Genomic DNA, 20,879 nt, shown 5'->3' with positions numbered 1-20,879 from the left:
TCAGATAGGTTTAAGCTACTGATTCTGTTACCTCTGATTTAAAAGGTCCGCCCGGGCTCCATATCCGGTTCAGCCAAGAGTCCGCTTCCACGACGTCATCGCATAAAGAAGAGAGTACTGCACAAACTCACCGTGGCACGCATATAAGATCTCTATTGCGCATGCCCACTACAGCGAATATCTTCCCTCATTGTTCACACAAGGGAGTACATCACTAGGCCTATTGCGCATGCGTCCAAGTGGAATGCATCCACTGCGCTCCACTTGGACGCATGCGCAAAAGGCCCAGTGACGTACTCTTATGTGAACCATGAGGGAAGGTATTCACTGTAGTGGGCATGCGCAATAGAGATCTTATATGCGTGCCACGGTGAGTTTGCGCAGTACTCTCTTTATGCGATGACGTCGCGGAGGCGGACTTTTGGCAGAACCGGAAAAGGGGCGGATATGGAGCCCGGGCGGACCTTTTACTGAGCCTACGCCCACTGCGTATCATTCATTCCCCAGTGGTTTACAGCAGGGGGTGGTCGCATTAGCACTGCTCCCGATTGTAAACTGTACATTCCCCTAGATACTGATTACGGCGTGGGACTGACTGTATGACGGAAAGGTATATTGTAGTTATTTTATTTTTAATTTTTTTTTGCAGATGATCGAGGGCTTCGCTTAGATTGGCAGACTAATAAAGATGGCAAAACTGTGTTTATTGTTTTATTTCATTAAAAGACTTTATTCTTACTGCGTGGTGTATTATTAACCCTTCAACAACTATAGGATTAGTAACGGAAAGGTGTCTTATTTACACTGCTCTCCGTGTGCACGTGTGTGGCAGGTTTTGCGGCCCATGTGTCCGGGTAAAAACAGACAGGTCTTCGTGTTTTGTACACAGACACTCGGTCCGTGAAAACACGATGAAATGTGCATAGACCCATTCATTTGAATGGGTCTACGTGTGTCAGTGTCTCTGGTATGTGAGAAAACGGTTACCACATGTACCGGAGACACTGAGGTGTGAAACAGGCCTAAAATAGTGGAAGAGGACGGGCAGTATACGGAACAGTGAGGAGGAAGACGGGCCGTCTACAGAACAGAAAGGAGGAGGACTGGCAGTCTACATAAGGGAGGAGGACGAGCAGTCTATATAACAGAAAGGAGGAGGACGAGCAGTTTACATAACAGAAAGGAGGAGGACAAGCAGTCTACATAACAGAAAGGAGGAGTACGAGCAGTTTACATAACAAAGGAGGATGAGCAGTCTACATAACAAAGGAGGAGGACGAGCAGTCTACATAACAGAGAGGAGGAGTACGAGCAGTTTACATAAAGGAGGAGGATGAGTAGTTTACATAACAGCGAGGAGGAGGAGCAGTCTACATAACAAAGGAGGAGGATGAGTAGTTTACATAACAGCGAGGAGGAAGAGCAGTCTACATAACAGCGAGGAGGAGGAGGAGCAGTCTACATAACAAAGGAGGACGGGAAGTCTACACAAAAGCGAGGAAGAGGACGGGCAGTCTATATAACAGAAAGGAGGACGAGCAGTCTACATAGCAGCGGGGAGAACGACGGGCAGTCTATATAACAGAAAGGAGGAGGACGAGCAGGGTACATAACAGAGGATGGAGATCAGTGCAGATTTACTGTATTACATCCATTACCACATTTTACCTTAGGTTTTTATTAAATCAAGACAAATGCAACATAATACACAAAGTATTAAATAAAACAGATCATGTGCCACTACATCCAAATAAGACCTTTATTACTTTTCATTCCTAGAGTCTGACCAATTTACAGTTGTCAAAATTACGACACGAGAAATGGTTTCTTTAATCGTTTGTGATGTGCTCTGTAGAAGCGAGAAGGGACAGTCATTTTTCCTAATTAAAAAATCAAGTTGTAACGGCATGGCAGTCTGAATATCCTACTGATGATGTGAGGGCCGGCAGCAATGTTCATTCATCCAGTGTATTCAGCTGTTCCTCAAGTTCATCTAGATCTTCTCCAGTAAAAAGATTTTCATCAACAGGCACTGCATCCTCTAGATTTTCTTCGTCGTCTTCTTCACTTTCTTCGGCATAATCATGCTGTTCTCCATTTCTCAAGTCACCGCCTGATGCTTCATTTAGCTTTGCATCTGTAGAAAAGACAGGGATAGGCGAGAAGCAATCACAACCCAATACTTCGAGGCCAACGGACGAACATCCAAGTACAGCATGATATCTGCACTGTACTCCTGCCGGCTTTACATGTCTTAGGGTATGTTTCCACGGTCAGAAACTGGCAGCACTTTGGACGCAGCACATGTCCGATACGTCCAAAGCGCTGCCGGCCTTTGAACGCAGGTGAATCCGCATGTGTTCACTGAACCGTGCAGAATCACCGCGTCCAATACATTGTACGGGGACATTTATCTTGCGGAGACTGAGCGTCTCTGCAAGATACAGTGACATGCTGTGGTCTTGAAAGACGCGCCGCATGTTCTTCTCCGCAGAGAAGCAGGAGGAGTCCCTGCACGCATAATAGAGACAGGATTTCTTCAAATTACATCCACTATGCTGTAACATCTGGACACTTAGGGTTTGACGCAGCAGATGAACGCAGCATCAAACCAGAAGCCTTTACTGACCGTGGAAACATACCCTTACTGTCTGAACTGTGACTGCAGTCTCGAAATATCAACTACTGTGTCACAGTGACCAGTGGTCAGGAGGAGCGTTTACCAGATGGGTTAAATAAAAGAATACATTTTATAGGTAATGGATGTGACAATGAATACTAGTTTTTTTTTTTTTTTTAATTTACATTTTTTTTATTGTAACAGAAATTGGCAAGGACAGGTGTGGGCAAACAATTTTCACCAGGGGCCGGAGGAGAGACTGTTATGGAGGGTCAGACTACTAGGCTGACATTAATTTTGCTCATAATTACTTATTTTACAGTAATATTCATTGTATAACCTAATATTGAGCAGAATTAATGTAGGAGCCCATACACAGCCCCTATATACAGCATGAGCCCACACACAGCCCCTATATACAGCATGAGCCCACACACAGCCCCTATATACAGCATGAGCCCACACACAGCCCCTATATACAGCATGAGCCCTCCCATGGCCTCCCTATATTCAGTATGAGCCCTCATATAGCCACGTACATAGCGGCACTTGTCCCTTGCACATGTTTATTAAAATAAAAACACAACACAAACCTGCCCCATGGCTCTGCTCCAGTGCACTGACTATGCATTGCAGACGTGATGCAGTGACGCCATTGGCTTTGCAGTCTCAGTTGCACACACAGACTGGTGGAAGGAGTCGTCTTCCACCATTGTATTGACCACTATATGCATCCTCAGGATGCCGATAGCCGTGATATTTGGATGCTGGCGGGGGAGGACATGGTGCGGCCCGTGGACCACTGTTTTCAGTCCTTCAGCTGTATCGGTCCATGGGCCAGACAGGAACAGCCAGAGGGCTGGATGCGGGCCGCACTTTGCCCAGGTCCAAGTAAGAAGAAAGCGGCTTTTTTTTTTCTATTTTGTTTTTACTGTTACAATTTTTCAATACTTGACACAAAGATGCAATAATATATAATGATTGGATCTAACTACACAATTATTTTTTCCACTAGGATGAACAGATTTATCAAGTTTTTATTGAAAATGATGAGTTTACAAAATTTGCCCATAAACACTTCATTGCATTGAGAAAAAAAAAGGCAAAAAAATAAAACCATCCATGTGTGTCTGGTGGAATGTTAGGCTATGAAGTATTACCATAAGGCGAGCTGCTCACTTACCATCTCTGTCTGCCGGTGTGACGTATGTGCTGAAACGCTCGTGGCTGGCGACGGTGATGCCCGTTTCATCAACATCTTTCAGGACAAAGCGACTCAGGTCAATGTCTTGAACATCGGAAGTGTCCAACTGTTGGAATGAAAATCTATTTTATGAGAAACAAAACTAATGTAATATTAGATCACACCCTGTGGTGGGAACAGTAGGAGGAATAGACAAAATCAGCGTAAAATCAGCAGATCTACCAGATTATCCCATTTATCCTGAAGCCTGTTGTATTATGAGTGGGCTTTACTCCAAAAACATAGAAAAGGTCCAAAGTATTCACAGGGGAAAATCCACCTTCCAATGGATGCAAGAGGTGGTGTTTTACATGAGATCCCAAGCTGTTTTTTTTCCCCAATTTAGAAAGAGAGACATTGATGGTAGGGAAGGATGAAGACAGATTCGCTTCTTTCCTGAAAATCAGACTAATTACACACCACAAATACGACAGGTTTTTTTTTTTTTACTTAAGTGATGGGAAAAAAATTCAAAGGTTTTAACCCCTTCACCCCCGGAGCTTTTTCCGCTTTTTCATTTTCGTTTTTTGCTCCCCTCCTTCCCAGAGCCATAACTTTTTTGTTTTTCCGTCAATATGGCCATGTGAGGGCTTATTTTTTGCGGGACGAGATGTACTTTTGAAAGATACCATTGATTTTACCATGCCATGTAACAGAAAACGGGAAAAAAATTCCAAGTGTGATGAAATTGCAAAAAAAGTGCAATCTCACACTTGTTTTTTGTTTGGCTTTTTTGCTAGGTTCACTAAATGCTAAAACTAACCTGCCATTATGATTCTCCAGGTCATTACGAGTTCATAGACACCAAACATGTCTAGGTTATTTTTTATCTAAGTGGTGAAAAAAAATTCCAAATTTTGCTAAAAAAAAAAAAAAAATGCGCGATTTTCCGATACCCGTAGCGTCTCCAAATTTCGTGATCTGGGGTCAGGTGAGGGCTTATTTTTTGCGTGGCGAGCTGGCGTTTTTAATGATACCATTTTGGTGTAGATACGTTCTTTTGATCGCCCGTTATTGCATTTTAATGCAATGTCGCGGCGACCAAAAAAAACGTTATTTTGGCGTTTTGATTTTTTTTTCTCGCTACGTCATTTAGTGGTCAGGTTAATCCTTTGTTTTTATTGATAGATCGGGCGATTCTGAATGCGGCGATACCAAATATGTGTATGTTTGATTTTTTTTTAATTGTTTTATTTTGATTGGGGCGAAAGGGGGGTGATTTGAACTTTTATATATTTTTTATTTTGTTATATTTTTAATCACTTTTTTTTTTTAATTTTGGCATGCTTCAATAGCCTCCATAGGAGGCTAGAAGCATGCATAACTCGATCGGCTCTGCTACATAGAGGTGAAGTACAGATCACCTCTATGTAGCAGAAATGCAAGGTTGCTTTGAACGCCGACCACAGGGTGGCGCTCAAAGCAATCGGCCATCAACAACCATAGAGGTCTCAAGGAGACCTCTGGTTGTTATGGCGATGCACTGCTGACCCCCGATCATGTGACGGGGGTCCGCAGTGCGAGCAGCTCCGGCCGCGCGGCCGGGAGCGCTAGTTAAATGCCGCTGTCAGCGCTTGACGGCGGCATTTAACTAGTTAATGGGCGCGGGCGGATCGCGATTCCGCTTGCGCTCATTGCGCGCACATGTCAGCTGTACAAAACAGCTGACATGTCGCGGCTTTGAGGTGGGCTCACCGCCGGAGCCCACCTCAAAGCAGGGGATCTGCCAGCTGACGTACTATTCCGTCAGCTGGCAGAAAGGGGTTAAAAAAAAAAAAAAAAATGGCGCCATCTTCTGAGACCTGTAGAATTTCCATTTTTTGTGATCTCGGGTTGGGCGAGGGTTTATTTTTGCATGCTGAGCTGATGTTTTTATTGATACCATTTTGGAGCAGATACGTTCTTTTGATCTCCTGTTATTGCATTTTATTGACCAAAAAAAAACCATATTTCTGGAGTTTTGCTTTTGCTTCTCGCTACGTTGTTTACTGATTGGGTTCATTATTTGTATATTTTGATAGATATAGCTGCGTTCAGAAACACCCTACCAAATATGTGCATTTTTATTTTTTGAATGGGGCATAAGAGGGGGTGATTTGAACTTTTATATTTTTTTAAACTTTTTTTTTTTTATACTTTACTGGCTTCAATAGTCTCCTTATGAGACTTGAAGCTGCGATACTCCGATCGCCTGTGCTATACATTGCAGGGCTTCAGTCCTGGCAAGGATAACCACATGGGTCTCCTGCAGATCCCCCCCCTGGGTTGTCGTGCCGACTCATCAGCACCCCATGATCATGAGAAAGGGGTGCCGATGGGCAGGATTTGTAAAGTACTTCCGGTGCGGCCATGTTAAATGCGGCTATTGGAGATTAACAGCGGCATTTAACATGTCAACAGCGTCAGGTTGATCACGATTCCACCTGATAAAATCTGCTCACGTGCCGGAAAACATACGGGCTCAACGGCAAAGCCCACGTGGAGTGCAGGGACACAACCTATGTAGGAGTTAATATGTCATAGCAAATTATCTTATGGTTAAATCAAGTTTTTATTGTAAGAGTAATTGTTTAAAAAAAAAATGTTGATTTTTTTTTTTTTTTTTATTTTCCATATCACCATGTTTAAAAGAAACAAAAAGGAGAAAGCTTGCAATTTCACATTGGCCACTATGCCTATCACTAGCCTGCTCCATCCAGCTCTGCGCAGTAGTCTCATTATCAGCACAGGCAGGATTACAATGACGGGAACAATAGCTGATGTCTGAGCTCATCTCTTCCCCTCCTTGCACTATGACCTCTGTGCTCACATGTCAATGAGTCAGTGCCAGCCTATTGCTGCCTATGTCAATGTAGCTGCTGAAAATAGCAAAAAATAAAAGTTTAGTATTAGGTCAAGGTAAGACAGCAAGAGAAATTTTTCAGGCAGGTAAGATTCGCCAGGCAAATGGCTGTGGGTCCTTGGTGCATTTTGGATAAGGGCAAGAGTTACCCGCTTCTCACCTGTAAAATGAACCATACTAATGCATGTGCTGTCATTTTTCCGCACACCGACCGTGTGGATAGCAATATAGAAATTTTAAAATTTGCAAAAAAAAAAAAAAACTCAAAAACAACATAACAAAATGTAGCAATTTCCTGATTTAAACAGGTGGTCATTTTTTTCTGATGACCCATTCCAGTTGCACTCTACATGAACACAGGTACAGCAGTCGCAATCCGCAGATTATAGATGCATAGGTCTAATACCACAGAAGATAAGCAATCACAGGACAAAGCTTACATCATCTTCATCTGTCTCAGCAATGTATTGGGTGTCATCCGCCTCCTCATCGTCGTCATCCACAAGCTCGGGTCTGAATTCAAACACTTCACGACCACTGATCTATGAAGGCGAAATACAGGATCACGAATACAGAAGCTTTGGAGCAATGCAGAAGCCACCACTGTAAGGACACCTGGTAATACGTACCCCCAAGGACTTCCCTGCTTTAAAGTCTGCCTTTCTCCTTTCCATTTCCTCTTCAGCTTTTACTATTCGATCTTGCCGTTTTCTTTTCTTCCAAGCAAGAAATGATTCTAAGGTGATCCTGGTGACATTTGGTCCGAGGGCAGCACGCTATAGAGCAGAAAAGGACAAATCACAAAACACACACTCACGTTTACAAGGTGGACAACTTTACGGCCAAAAGACTAGATATGACAGACATGACATCCCAGTAATATAGCAGGGGACACAACCAGCAGTCCTGGGGTCTCATGTGGACTGTGATAGCAATCTGTCGTGCCGCTGGGACCGGTGATCACAATGGTGGGATTCTCTGGCAGGCACTGTTATAGGGCACTATGGAGCTACAGGAATTCATACTGTGGGGAGTAGTCATGTCTTAAATCATTGTCCATAGTAGAAGCTCTGAAGAAGGTAACTAACGCCCCTTGTGAAAGTAATTCGGCATACCTCCTTTTCTATCAAATCTTCTAACGAAATTTCATCTTCCTTTTCTTCTTTCTTTTTGTCCTTCTTTAATACAAAGCCGGGAGGCAGCGCGTGGCGATACATGCAGGTGTCGCCTCCACCAGGGCAGACCCAAAACCAACCATATTTGTTGCCTTCTATTGCGTCTAGGAAGAATTTACAAACCTGTGACAATAAATGTGTAAAGATCAACTCCCAGATCCAGACCTAGTCACAGAACACAAAAATGTAGTTCAGTGGCCCCTCCATATTCACCCACACACCATGCCTGGACTGGAGCATGCTGCAATGGGTATTGCCCACAAGTGCTTACCAGCAGGGTAGCATGCATAGCCCCAGGGAAACGACTGGTGTGCACAAGTCCTTACCTCATATCAGTTCATCATGTATTTATTCGCTCTCTTACAACTCCCCCCTTAAGAAACAGGACTGAAGCCGTCTTGCGCTCAGCAGGACTTGCATGGACAGCCGCTCATCTGAGCGGCCTCCATGTCCCACCACACCTCCCTGCAGTGTGCAGCCTCACCATTCATTAATGGTCAGAAAGTCCGCACATAGTACACACTGACGGAGAACTTCGGGGGGGCTTTCCACCAATGCAAAAAAAAAAAAAAACACCAAAAATTTAACATACTATCTGAGTTTTAGGCTTCTTCTTTTCTGCTTCTCCGTGCTTCTGGTTCACCACTTCTTCCAGTTTTTTCTCATCCCAATTCTCCATTGTATCTACAAATAAGAATATGGATATACTCAAGCAGCTCTCGAGTCTGAACATAGGGGTAAGCCATGATGAATTAGTGAGACCACCTATTGTATTTACATCTATAGCAAAAGATACAAAATACAGTCTATTCCTAGGTGCCATGCTTCAGACACGTCCACTCATAGGGTTCTGCTTGATAGATGCAAGTGGCCCCATAACCAGTGGCTCCCCCATTACATATGGATGGGCAGAACACGCCATCTACAGACGTCATGTCTAATAATTACCCTGGGGGCCATATGAATGGCACTTCACCTTGGGGTCCCCAGTTGGGCAACAATGGAGTGCACAGACCGTTTTACCTTTTTCAAGCTCATCATCTCTTCCATCAACGTAAACACTCCTCTTCTCACATTTCCTTTCTAAGGACAAGTCATGGGAGAATTTGCACTTGTCGCCCTTTGTGCACTGGCCTTGCTTGTAGAAAGCACATACCACAGACTTTGGATCAGCGCCTATGTAAGACCAAAAAAAATAAATCAAGTCATCCTGTTTTGTCAGTTATAGCCCTCAGATTGGCCCGCCATCACACACACAGGACACGGAAGCATTTTACAGATCGGAAATAAGAAGACAAACTTAGGGAGCGGCTCACCCTACAACTGGGTTTGAGAAGTGAGGGACAGGAGATTGGTTTTTATCCCTTGCAGTGACAGGCCCAGCTTTCATAGATTACACTGAGGGACTGAAGTGGTGAGGAGCCCACAATGGGGGCTGAAGCAGGGGGCCGGATCATACACCCATGACCTGGGTCCTCCACAGCAGCTCTATGCTCTGGGGTCCTGAAACCTACATTAATCAGCACAATGAAGGCTCCTCATCATTGTTTATACAGAACCCATAGCTAGTAATGAGCGAGCGTGCTCGGATAAGGTGTTATCCAGCGCGCTCCAATGCCAATAGTGTCTTCAACGCGCTCTAATACCATATTTGAGTCCCCGCGGCTGTTAGGATCCCCGCATGTGTTGTGGCTGTCTAACAGCTAAGAGACTTGCAGCCAAGGAGACTCAAATACTGTATTATAACACGCCGAAGACGCCATTAGCAGGCGAGCACCCTGGATAACACCTTATCCGACCATGCTCGCTCATCCCTATTCATAGCCCATTCATAAGAGCAGCTGTGAACAGTGAAGGGGACATGTCACTCTTAGGAACACAAGGACACTTCATCATTGTGCTGGATGGATCCACCAGTATAAAAAAAAAAATCATACAAGATGGATAAGCCCTTGAATAGCTTATTGTAAGGCTATATACACACTAATTAAAAATAGCACATGAATGACAGTGTGCAGTAAGTTTTTTGCTCACTAGCATTAACTTAAATGGCTACAAAAATGGACCATCATAGGATATGCAAACAAGTTATGTGCTGGTATATACGTGGTGTAGTAACATGCCCCTTCGATTATACTGACCCGATACACAAGCAGTCAGTGTCTCAAACCAAGATCAAATCCTCAAATCCTGGCCACTGAATGCATCTTACAGTCCTCACAGAATAGGAGTCTGTTCACATTGGCTTCATGCCTTATGAGCCATTATGATGGTTTCGATCATGGACTTACAGCTGCTATTGTGAATGGTAAAGAACGAAGTGTTGCAGATTTTTTAAGCAGCTTGTGAGCGTAGCCTAATGGTGGACGCCATATTAAGATGATGCCATACTAAAGATTTAACAAATATATGTAGATTTTAAAAAACAAACCCCAGTAATACAGACTGCGCTCAGGAACGCTCCCATTCCCACACATGCACTGAGTTTTCATGCAGTTAATCTACCTTTGCTGACCTTTTGCGCAGCTACTACCGGTTTAAAGAGGTCATTAAGCTCTTGAAGATCTTTCTTTTTGTCATCCTTTTTAGTTTTCTTATCAGCTTCAGTCTGCGTCACCTAAAGAACAGAAAAAGCTGAAAATGTTCTGACATCTGCTACTACAATCTTCAATATGTCTTGTAAGAGGCCCATCCCCACCAAGTCATTCTGTATCAGGCCACACAGGGGTTGCTGGTTCTTAGGGAACCCCCACATGTACTCAGCCTGGCTAGTAGCTGTAAATCATTCAGCTGCCACCATGAAAACTATATCTCCGAGCAGTCGTAAATACTCGGGAGACCACCCGAGCAACGAGTGCACTCGCTCATCACTAGTTATCACCCAAATCTGTCCCATGGGTAGGCGACAACGTATCCTCCCTGGACATCCCACTTCATGGCTTGTCTTTCTAGAGAAAAAAAGCTGGGACCCCACTAAGGGAAGTCTCATTCATGGCGTTGTTCCCTTTTAGTAAATGTTGGTCCCTGGCTGCAGATGATGACGAAACAAACTGGCTCTCCTCCTCTTCCTTGAGTCCGCCAACAAATCTCTACACTGCTCCAGTGCTTGGTATTTGGTGCGGCGGTGACATCACGTCACCAGCCAATCAGTGAGCTCAGCGGCCCTGAGCGGGAAGTTTCCATGTAGTCAGAACGTCCCGCGCTCAGAGCGGCTGGGCTCACCGATTGGCTGCGGCACTGTGTCCGTGTTTATCGAGCCCACAAACCTCTACAATACCTCCATCTCATTTTGAGGTCCCTTCGGCCTCTGGTTTCTTTTGTCGGGTGCTGCCTTTACTTACATCCAGCACTCACCCCACCCAATGACGTCTGCATGACTGCAGACTACAATTCCCATGATTCAATCATACGACCTGCATCAACTCCCTTTGCCGTGTCACTGTTCTAGCCATCAGCCAGAGCCTAATGATTTATATAGGCCCCCGCCTTCTGTGACAGGCTATAATGAACACTGTACCCAGAACAATCATTGTAGCCCCATTCCTGACGTATGGCGTACATGTAGGGCACACACTGGGTTCAGGTGCATGATCTGAGCCCGCACTATACAGGGCAGGTACCGGCTGTGTCACACTGCTGGCATCTGCCACTAACAGGAGTGATTGGCCACAGCTCTAATTACTGCTGTTTAACCACAATTTCTAACATGACGTCACACAGGTGGCTATGGATAGGTATGGCAGCTGTCAGCCTGCTGAAGACCCAAGTCACGACCATCTTGGTACTCGTGTGAAGCCTAGCCATAGCCTGGGTTTCATATGGGACCGTCATTTTCACTATATATCGCAATACTGTAGTATTACACTATACAGATAAAGTGATCAAACGACTGCAAAATCACTTAAAGGTAAAAAAAATGTATATGTTTTTGAAAATATAAAGTAATTACTGTATATACTCGAGTATAAGCTGACCTGTATATAAGCCGAGACCCCTAATTTTGCCACAAAAAACTGGGAAAACTTAATGACTCAAGTATAAGCCTAGGGTGGGAAATGCAGCAGCTACTGGTACATTTCAAAAATAAAAATAGATACCAGTAAAAATAAAATTAATTGAGACATCAGTAGGTTAAATGTTTTTGAATAGCCATATAGAATCAGGAGCCCCATATAATGCTCCATACAGTTCATGATGGGCCCCATAAGATGCTCCATATTAAAATATGCCCCATATAATGCTGCACAAAGGTTAATGACGGCCCCATAAGATGCTCCATAGAATAATGTGCCCCATATAATGCTCCATAAAGGTTGATGGCCCCATAAGATGCTACAGAGCATAATATGCCCCATATGCTGCTGCGATAAAAAAAAAAAACTAAAAAAAAAAAAAAACACAATCACGGCTCATCGCCGGGCGCCGAGTGCCCGTGTCCTGAGCACGCAGGAACACTGGCGCACTATGGGGGCCAGGTGTGGGAGTTGCCGCTAGCTCAGGCCCCCGACACTTCGACACTTGCGATATTCACCTGTCCCCGTTCCACTGCCGCTGTGTCCACCGGCTCCCTGCAGTGACTATTCAGGCAGAGGGCACACACTTAACCCGTTATTGCGCCCTCTGACCTGAACGTCACTGCCAGAGGACGTGGAAGACAGAGCCCGGAACGGGGACAGGTGAATATCGCATGGCTCACCCTCCCCAGTCATACTCACCCTCCTGGCACGGTCGCTGCTTCTCTGATGGTCTCCGGCGTGTCGGCAGCTTGTTCCTGTGTTCAGCGGTCACATGGTACTGCTCATTAAAGTAATGAATATGCGCGCCACTCCTATGGGAGTGGATGCGCGTCCATATTCATTACTTTAATGAGCGGTACCACGTGACCGCTGAACACAGGAAGAGCTGCAGGCGCCAGAGACCATCGGAGAAGCTGGGACGTGCAGCGAACGCACTGGGAGGGGGTTAGTATGATGTGACAGCTGCCATTCCTGCCACTCCCCCTCACCTGCCGATCCCCTGGGACGATGACTTGAGTATAAGCCGAGAGGGTCACTTTCAGCCTAAAAAAATGGGCTCAAAATCTCGGATTATGCTTAAGAATATACGGTAACCACTATGGCGGGCACCATAAAGGAATTTAAAAAAAAATTGGAATACCAGTATTGCCACTTTTCTCCAGTGCCTACACCTGTCCCAGAAAATACTGACCTGAAGTATTGATTTGTATGGTCAATTTTACCACATCATGAACACCGGAAAAATTAAACTCCCATCCCAATGTCAGAACATTATAAGGTAAAATAAACTATCACTGAACACTATAACATACTGTAACAAAAAATAAAAACAACAATGTATAGCTAATGGTACAAGAAAAAAACAAAAGGTCCTGGGGTCAGCCAGGGGATAATGCACCATGTTTGGTTTTCCAAGCCGCAAAGGTCCTTTTACATGATCGGATAAGCTGCCAAAATAGTGCTGATAGATGATACAGAAAAAAGGTGATTAGCCTTGGTCTTCCATGTGGCAATCCTAGTGAGCATTCAGGGGGACGGACACAGCCGCTACTTCCATAGTAGCCCCCCATACAGGCTGCGCTATTGCCGGCAGGGTATTCTCTCTTCACACAGGGGATGTACTGATAATGATCTGCATGTCGGCACACGGGTTCCTCAGGGTATGTGCACACGTTACGGATTTTAGCTGCGGATCCGCAGCAGTTTCCCAAGGGTTTACAGTACAATGTAAACCTATGGGAAACAAAGCGCTGTGCCCATGCTGCGGAAAAAAACGCGTGGAAACGCAGCGGATTATTTTCCGCAGCATGTCAATTCTTTGCGCGGAATCCGCAACGGTTTTAAATCTGCTCCAATAGAAAACTGCAGATGAAAAGCCGTAGCGGAATCCGCAGTAAAAACCGCAATAAATCCGCAGTAAAAACTGCAGCGGTTTTGAACTGCGGTTTTTCAAAATCCGCAGTCCTCCAGGATACGTGTGCACATACCCTCAGAATGTTAGTTCTGCTGATTAGCGGCCCGAGGAATAATTACAGGGACAATATACAGAGTTAGTGCAAGAAAAGCCTCAGCATGTAGAGGTGGATCTGGACTGGCTACGCATTACCAGGGGTGGCTCTAAGGACAGGTGGGCTATAGACCACCCTGCCAGTAATGCCATAGGGCACAATGACTTTACCACTCACACTGTCAGTATGACAGCTACAAAGCACCGGACACGACGCTTACTTACCACTCGAGGGTTCTGCTGCCCGTATTTCACCTGATGTGTGACATTTTTTATGAATTTCTGCTGCTTGGCACCCTTTTTGTTCTTAAGGCCAAATGTCTTGTCCTGCAATCAAAAGATAAAATGTATTTCAGGACAAATCCACCATTTGATTGTATAATGTGGCATCCGTATAACAAAAGTACATTAAGGGCAAGTTCCCACATGGCACGCCTGCTGCCAACTTCCCACGGCAGGAAATACCTGTGCGGATAGTCGGGAATAAGCTCAATATGTCATCCTTTGCATGTACATCTGCCCTGTGCATAATCTCCCCAGCACGTGCACGAGATTTCTAAGTGTCAGAACGGAGGTAATGGAAAACGCAGAGGATTTTCAGCCAGGACAATCAGCAAGAGGTTGTGGTCACCTTGGATATGTGGCCCTGTGATGCCACTTATCCACGGTGACCACAACAGACAGAAGAAGGTCAGAGGCCCAGTTACTAGCAGCGCCTATGGGTAAGTTACACAGTGGTCCTCCATCCCACTATTCCCTCAAAGGATCATATGTACAGTTTACATGGCACCCGTAATGGTGTAGTGTAGACAGCCATCTTGGCCTTTTCCACAAGCTACTCATGTAGTGACAGCCAATAGCAAGTGCTTCCCATGCCATATCTTGTTATATCTTTAAGGGCAAGGTGCATATTGTGGCATAAAGTTTTCTTTGCCATGTGTTGGTTATCATTCTGAAAGCGTTTTCCCCAAATTATAAGTTATACCAATAGGATAGGCGATAACTTGACTGCTGGGTCAGTGCTCCAGATATCCCGAGAATGGGGATCCTATGATCCTGGAACTGGGTTCTCCAGAGCCCCATGATTAATACAACGGAAGTGCACATGCTAAATTTCTCAATGGGACTGCTGGAAATAGTCCAGCGCTGTAGTCTACTTTCTCCAAAATGTCCAGAAGGAATATACGGCACTCCTGGTGAGTAGACCAGGCGCCCAAGTAGGGTTCCAACCTGTAATGCAGTAGCAGCTATAAACTTGGCACTGAAATGTATAAACGTGCAGCAGATTTATTAGCAATCCACAATATAACGTTTCGGTCTGTTTAGACCTTCATCAGAACTGATTGCGGTCTGGGAAAGACTTGAGGTGAATGGAAGCAGCGACTTGGATCGTGCTCTGACATTGCGCTGCTATCACTTTCTCCAAAAGTCCCATAGACGATGAATGAAGTGGAGGTCGAGCATGTGCACTTCTGATTCATACAAGACCGGGCTGTGCAGAGCCTAATTCCTGGGATTGCTGGAGGTTCCAGAGGACAAAATAACCTTTGAATCTATTTATATAATTGCTGTCACGCTCACGCCCTGACTGGTGGGCAAGAGCTCAGGGGGTTTGTGGCCCCACTGTGCCACAAACCAGCCTACCCTGGAAGGGGCGTGATTATGACAGCTGCCTGGGTTTTCGCTGGAGCCTGTAATGGTGAGGTCAGGCTTGTGCAGCAGGCAGCTGCCAGGTGCTACTCCAGGGTGGTGTCTGGCTGTGGCTGCTGATCCCACTTAGAGAACAGGGACCCTAGGACAGGTGCGGGCGACTGGCAGATGAGCACTGCTGAAACTTGCACGAGTAGGCAAGCAGGCACGGCAGAGAACACAGGGCTGGCAGGCACGGCAGAGAACACAGGGCTGGCAGGCACGGCAGAGAACACAGGGCTGGCAGGCACAGCAGAGAACACAGGGCTGGCAGGCACGGCAGAGAACACAGGGCTGGCAGGCACGGCAGAGAACACAGGGCTGGCAGGCACGGCAGAGAACACAGGGCTGGCAGGCACGGCAGAGAACACAGGGCTGGCAGGAACGGCAGAGAACACAGGGCTGGCAGGCACGGCAGAGAACACAGGGCTGGCAGGCACGGCAGAGAACACAGGGCTGGCAGGCACGGCAGAGAACACAGGGCTGGCAGGCACGGCAGAGAACACAGGGCTGGCAGGAACGGCAGAGAACACAGGGCTGGCAGGCACGGCAGAGAACACAGGGCTGGCAGGAACGGCAGAGAACACAGGGCTGGCAGGCACGGCAGAGAACACAGGGCTGGCAGGAACGGTGTATGAAGGAACAGGTAGGGACCTGTTCACACAGAAGATGCAGGTACGGAAACAAGCAGGAAGGAATGGAGTGGGAAGGAACAGGTTGGGACCTGTTCACACAGGAAGAGAACCGCAAGGCTGCGGATAGGAATGGTAGAGCAGCAGGAGATGGAGCAGCAACAGAAGCTAAGCAGAGCGGAACCGCAAGGAATGCGGAGATGAGCTGCAGCAAGAGATTACTGCAGCAACAGGAGCGGAGCAGAGTAGAACAACAGGAGTGCGGAGCAGAGGCAAAGCAGCAAGAGAGTGGAGCCCAGGCAAGGTCACAAGGGTTCAGAGCAGGCAAAGCCGCAAGAGTGCGGAGCATAAGCAGACTGAGAACACAAGGAAAGACACAGCAGGTAAGGAAGCCACAGACAAGGAGAGAGATAGGGCTAAGTTCAGACAAGGTAATGGAACAAGAACAAAGACACAGGGACCAGGATATTCTGCCTCCTGGAGAGCGGACAACAAGATCAAGGCAAGAATACTGAGAAAAGCCTCTAAAGAGGACAAACTGAGCTAACAAATTGAACAGGCCCAGTCCAATGGGTGGAGCTGCACTAAATACTGGAGGCCTCTTGGTAATTGGTCAGGAACAGATTAGACAGGTGCACCAGATTTCTATAAGAACCAGAGAGTTCAGGCGCCGCTCCCCTATGCACACAGCCAGGAAGCATGCAGAGAGCAGGGCCACAAATTATGGATGTCACGATATGGTATGAAATATCATAAGTAGTTCTCTAGCCTGTGTGGGCTAAGCCCCCCTTCTTGGAGTAACAGTTGTAGCTGCAAATTCCTGGCTTTCCTTCTCAGAGAGTGTGGGGGTTAGAAGTTTTATGGCCGAACGGAATTTACGACTGGCATTTCCTGTGTAAGCTTTGTCCAGCTAGAACAGGAAAAATGGCTCCAAAAATCCATGAAAGATTCTTTGTTTAGTTTTTGTTAGATATTAGGCAAACGATTTAAGCTAGAAATACGAAAATATATATTCGTAGTCCCACTCGGTGTAGCTACACATCTCATGAAACACGAGTTTCTAACTCCATCTGGTAAAGAAGTAGGGTTTTCTCTGTAAATATGTATCCCAGATAGGACATATTTGATCTCATTAGAATGCTCACGTTAATCTGAGATGAATGATGAGCTTTTTATGACTCTGTCATGTTTTGTAGTGAAGTTATAGAAATTAGAGAGAATAGTTTAAAGTTTAGGCAGAATGTAGAGAGAGGAGGGTCTGGATAAGCCAGCCTTTCTGTGATGTCACAGCCTTAATGTTTTAAGTGTCTGGCAGGCTCTGAGGAGTCACTTTTTGCTGATTTCTCCTTCTGGACGGCTTTGTCCTATTGTCCTGGAAGAGCTGAGTACATCCCATGGACTGGGATGTATGGAAACTGCACTAGCCTGGATGCCTGCAATGCTTTTAATATGTGAGTGTTATCTTTTCTCATTTATTCCCTTTATGTTATAATTACCCATGTACATATTTGCAATTGTCTCATTTGTAACATCTTTATAAACTATTTTTGATAAAGCACGGCCTAATTATTTTTAAGGGGACATACTATTATATGTTAGTTCAGTTCTCCATGCTCTACACTTACCCAGTCTTCTGAAGTGAAATACGCTACTGTTACTGTTGTGTTGGGTTAGCTTCGGACCCGTTTAATCGAAGCTGGTGGCAGCGAAAGTGTGCTGACGGTTGGATTATGCTGAAGCAACTGCGGGTTTGATAATTATTGTTCCTGCCTGAGTGGGAGTAGTTATCGCGTCGCTGCAGCGTGCCCAATAGCCAGTACATAGCAGGCAGCCTTTCTGGCGACTAATTACCCAGGGTGCAGTACCTAATCTGACCTGAGACTAAGGGGGCGCCAGAGAGCTGCAAGTGTTAAGTGGAACTGTAAGCGGGATATACATAAATCCCTGCAGTTCGTGGTATATAGAAAAGCAGTGGGATACCTAGAATAAGCCCCTGCTGTAAACTAAGAGGTCAATAGCCTTGTGTGTGGTTTTTCATCACATTGTTAGCAGTGGAGGGATAACTAAGATAAGCCCCCCTGCACATGTGATAGCCGTCTGTTGGCCTAAAGTCACCCTGATCCGTGACGTAGGGGTGACGGTCACGGTGTGAATCCTGACCCAGTGGTGACAGCGGTCAGGGGAATCGTGACAATTGGTGGCAGCGGTGGGATATCTTAGAGCATTAGTGATTTGGTTTGAGTAATCATTCCTCTCACTAAAAACTTGCAGAAAGTTCTTGCGAGGACTCTGCGCAAATAAGTTTGGAGAACGAACTCAGTGCTTTTTAGTTGTGAGACAATTGTGTACTGGTAATTATCCCCTCCCTTTCTCTTCGTTTTTCTATCCTATCTTTTATTTGGCAACCATGGTTGGGCTGGGAGAAACCTTTTATGAGCAGCAGACCAGAGACACCCTTGTTGCCTTATGCAAGACACAGCACATTGACTTTGCAAGCAAAAACAAAGCCCAACTGGTCGCAGATCTGGTGCAATGGGAAGCCGCTCGAGACCAATCTCAGAGCTCAGAGGCCGCAGAAGCCAGCACCAGCGAACATGGTGCTGCAGCAGAGGTCCAACCACTGAATGCTGGCCCTGTTAGCAATCCGGGCGAATTGGACCCCCACCTGCAGGCGGCCTTGAAAGAATTCCCCATTGACGACCATGAGAGACGTCTGCAGCTGATCCAGCAATACCAGGAGCGAGCCGAGAGAGAGGCCCGAGCTGAGAGAGAGGCCCAGCGAGCCGAGCGGCAAGCTGAGCGGGAGTACCAGCTGCAGTTAGCCCGACTGCAAATGCAGGGGTTGTCTCAGACCAACCGTGAGCCTAGCAGCGCTCAGACACCGAAGCCCCGGCCTGATCACTTTCCTGTTATGGAGAAGGACGGAGATTTGGACACTTTTCTGCGGGCCTTTGAGAAAGCCTGCAGGCAGTACCAGCTGCCTACAGATGAATGGGCCCGATACCTAACACCAGGGCTGAAAGGTAAAGCTCTGGAGGCGTTTGCTGCCCTCCCTCAAGAACAAGATGGTGACTATGAGGCCATCAAGCAGGCCCTGATAGCCAAGTACCAGCTTACACCCGAGGTGTACCGTAGAAAGTTCCGGACCCTCCAACGTGGCCCACACGACAGTTACAGTGATGTGGTGCATGGACTGGGGACCCACTTTGACCAGTGGACCCAAGGACTGTCAGTGACCACCTTTGCACAGCTGCGAGACCTGATGATCAAAGACCAGTTTTTTCATCTTTGCCCAGCTGAGGTGCGACAGTTCGTGATGGACAGAGAACCCAAAGACGTGACGAAAGCAGCGCAGATTGCCGATGCCTATGAGGCCAACCGTAGATCGGAAGCGCGGAAGCCAGTCACCACCAGCTGGAGAGGGGGTAAGCCTGCAACCAACGCCAGTGCCCCTGCCAGCCAGCACACCCGAGGTCCTGGCCCTGTGGCCAACAGCACCAGACCTACCACCGAACCTCGCACGTGTCACACCTGCAAGCGGCCTGGGCATATCAGTACCTTCTGTCCAGACAGGCCGAAGAACCCCCCAGCCAAGGCCCCAGGGCCTAATGCAGCAGTTCTTTTTGTGGGTGGTGTGGTTGGGAGGGTGTGTGACAACGTACAGCCCGTCACTGTGGGAGGCCATGTTGCTACAGGCCTCAAGGACACCGGGGCTGAACGAACCCTCATCCGACCCGAACTGGCGGCCCCTGAAGAAATCATTCCGGGGAAAACCCTAACTGTCACTGGGATTGGGGGCATCAGCTGTCCCTTACCAATGGCCCGGGTTTTTATTGATTGGGGTGCTGGGAGCGGGGTGAAGGAAGTGGGGCTGTCTGATAATTTGCCCACTGATGTTTTGTTGGGGACTGATTTGGGGAGGATGTATGCATACTACGTCCCTGACACCCCTCCCCAATCTACTAATGAGGGTAAAGTTAACCCTGATGATGATGATGATGGGAAATCGCATGTGTTACCTGACCATGCTTTATCTTGTGTTGATGCATCTACTAATGATTTTTTCCCTAGGATTGATGGTGAAAATGTTGTACCTGTGCCAGCTGAACCTGATAATGATTTTTCTGTGAAGGTTAATGTGTCCATAGGTACAGGTGTGCCCAGCCACGTCGCTCTGCGGAGTGAGACGGCTGAGGAACCCCTAACAGGGGCAAGTGTCGGTGCTACAGGAAATGGGGAGATGCATGGGAACCGTGAGGAAGGTGACGCCATGAAAGTGACCAGTGCCACCGAGGAAGGTAACTGGCCCATAAGTAGCACAGCCCCTGGAGTGTTGGGGGTGGATGGGGAGGTAGAGCCCATAGCAGCGCCGGCTGATGGGCCTGTAGAAACCCCCGGGGAGACAGCCTACGTAGCTGCTGTCACCCGCAGTCAGAGTGCCCGGAACGCAGATAACTGTCTGCCTTCCGGACCCTCCTCAGTCACCACTGTGACTGAACCAGAGGTGGACCCAGAGCAGGTCCAAGAGGGTTCCCGTGGGGAAGGGACCCTGACGTCGCTTTTGGCTTCCCCTAGCCAGGAGTTTCAGGCCGCTCTGCACACAGATGCGAGCCTAGAGAGTTTGAGACAACTCGCCGGGACGCGCTTCTCCGAG

General features: G+C 46.8%; 1 protein-coding gene across 1 annotated transcript in view; it reads right to left on the bottom strand.

Annotated features, from left to right (window-relative positions):
- Nucleotides 1-1,658: 1,658 nt before the first annotated feature.
- ZC3H15 (zinc finger CCCH-type containing 15) overlaps nt 1,659-20,879 on the bottom strand; it is a 29,008-nt gene continuing 9,787 nt past the window's right edge. Inside the window, exons 2-10 of the mRNA XM_069733910.1 lie at nt 14,130-14,231; nt 10,386-10,497; nt 8,904-9,056; nt 8,473-8,564; nt 7,821-8,003; nt 7,335-7,481; nt 7,146-7,247; nt 3,804-3,930; nt 1,659-2,137 (exon numbers count right to left, since the gene is read on the bottom strand). Coding sequence (XP_069590011.1) covers nt 1,956-2,137; nt 3,804-3,930; nt 7,146-7,247; nt 7,335-7,481; nt 7,821-8,003; nt 8,473-8,564; nt 8,904-9,056; nt 10,386-10,497; nt 14,130-14,231 — 1,200 coding nt within the window. The 3' untranslated portion in view covers nt 1,659-1,955. The remainder of the gene's footprint in view (nt 2,138-3,803; nt 3,931-7,145; nt 7,248-7,334; nt 7,482-7,820; nt 8,004-8,472; nt 8,565-8,903; nt 9,057-10,385; nt 10,498-14,129; nt 14,232-20,879) is intronic.

The sequence above is a fragment of the Ranitomeya imitator genome, chromosome 7, assembly GCF_032444005.1.
Source record: "Ranitomeya imitator isolate aRanImi1 chromosome 7, aRanImi1.pri, whole genome shotgun sequence".
NCBI classification, from domain to species: Eukaryota; Metazoa; Chordata; class Amphibia; order Anura; family Dendrobatidae; genus Ranitomeya; species Ranitomeya imitator.
This window is presented reverse-complemented; position numbering and strand designations above follow the sequence as displayed.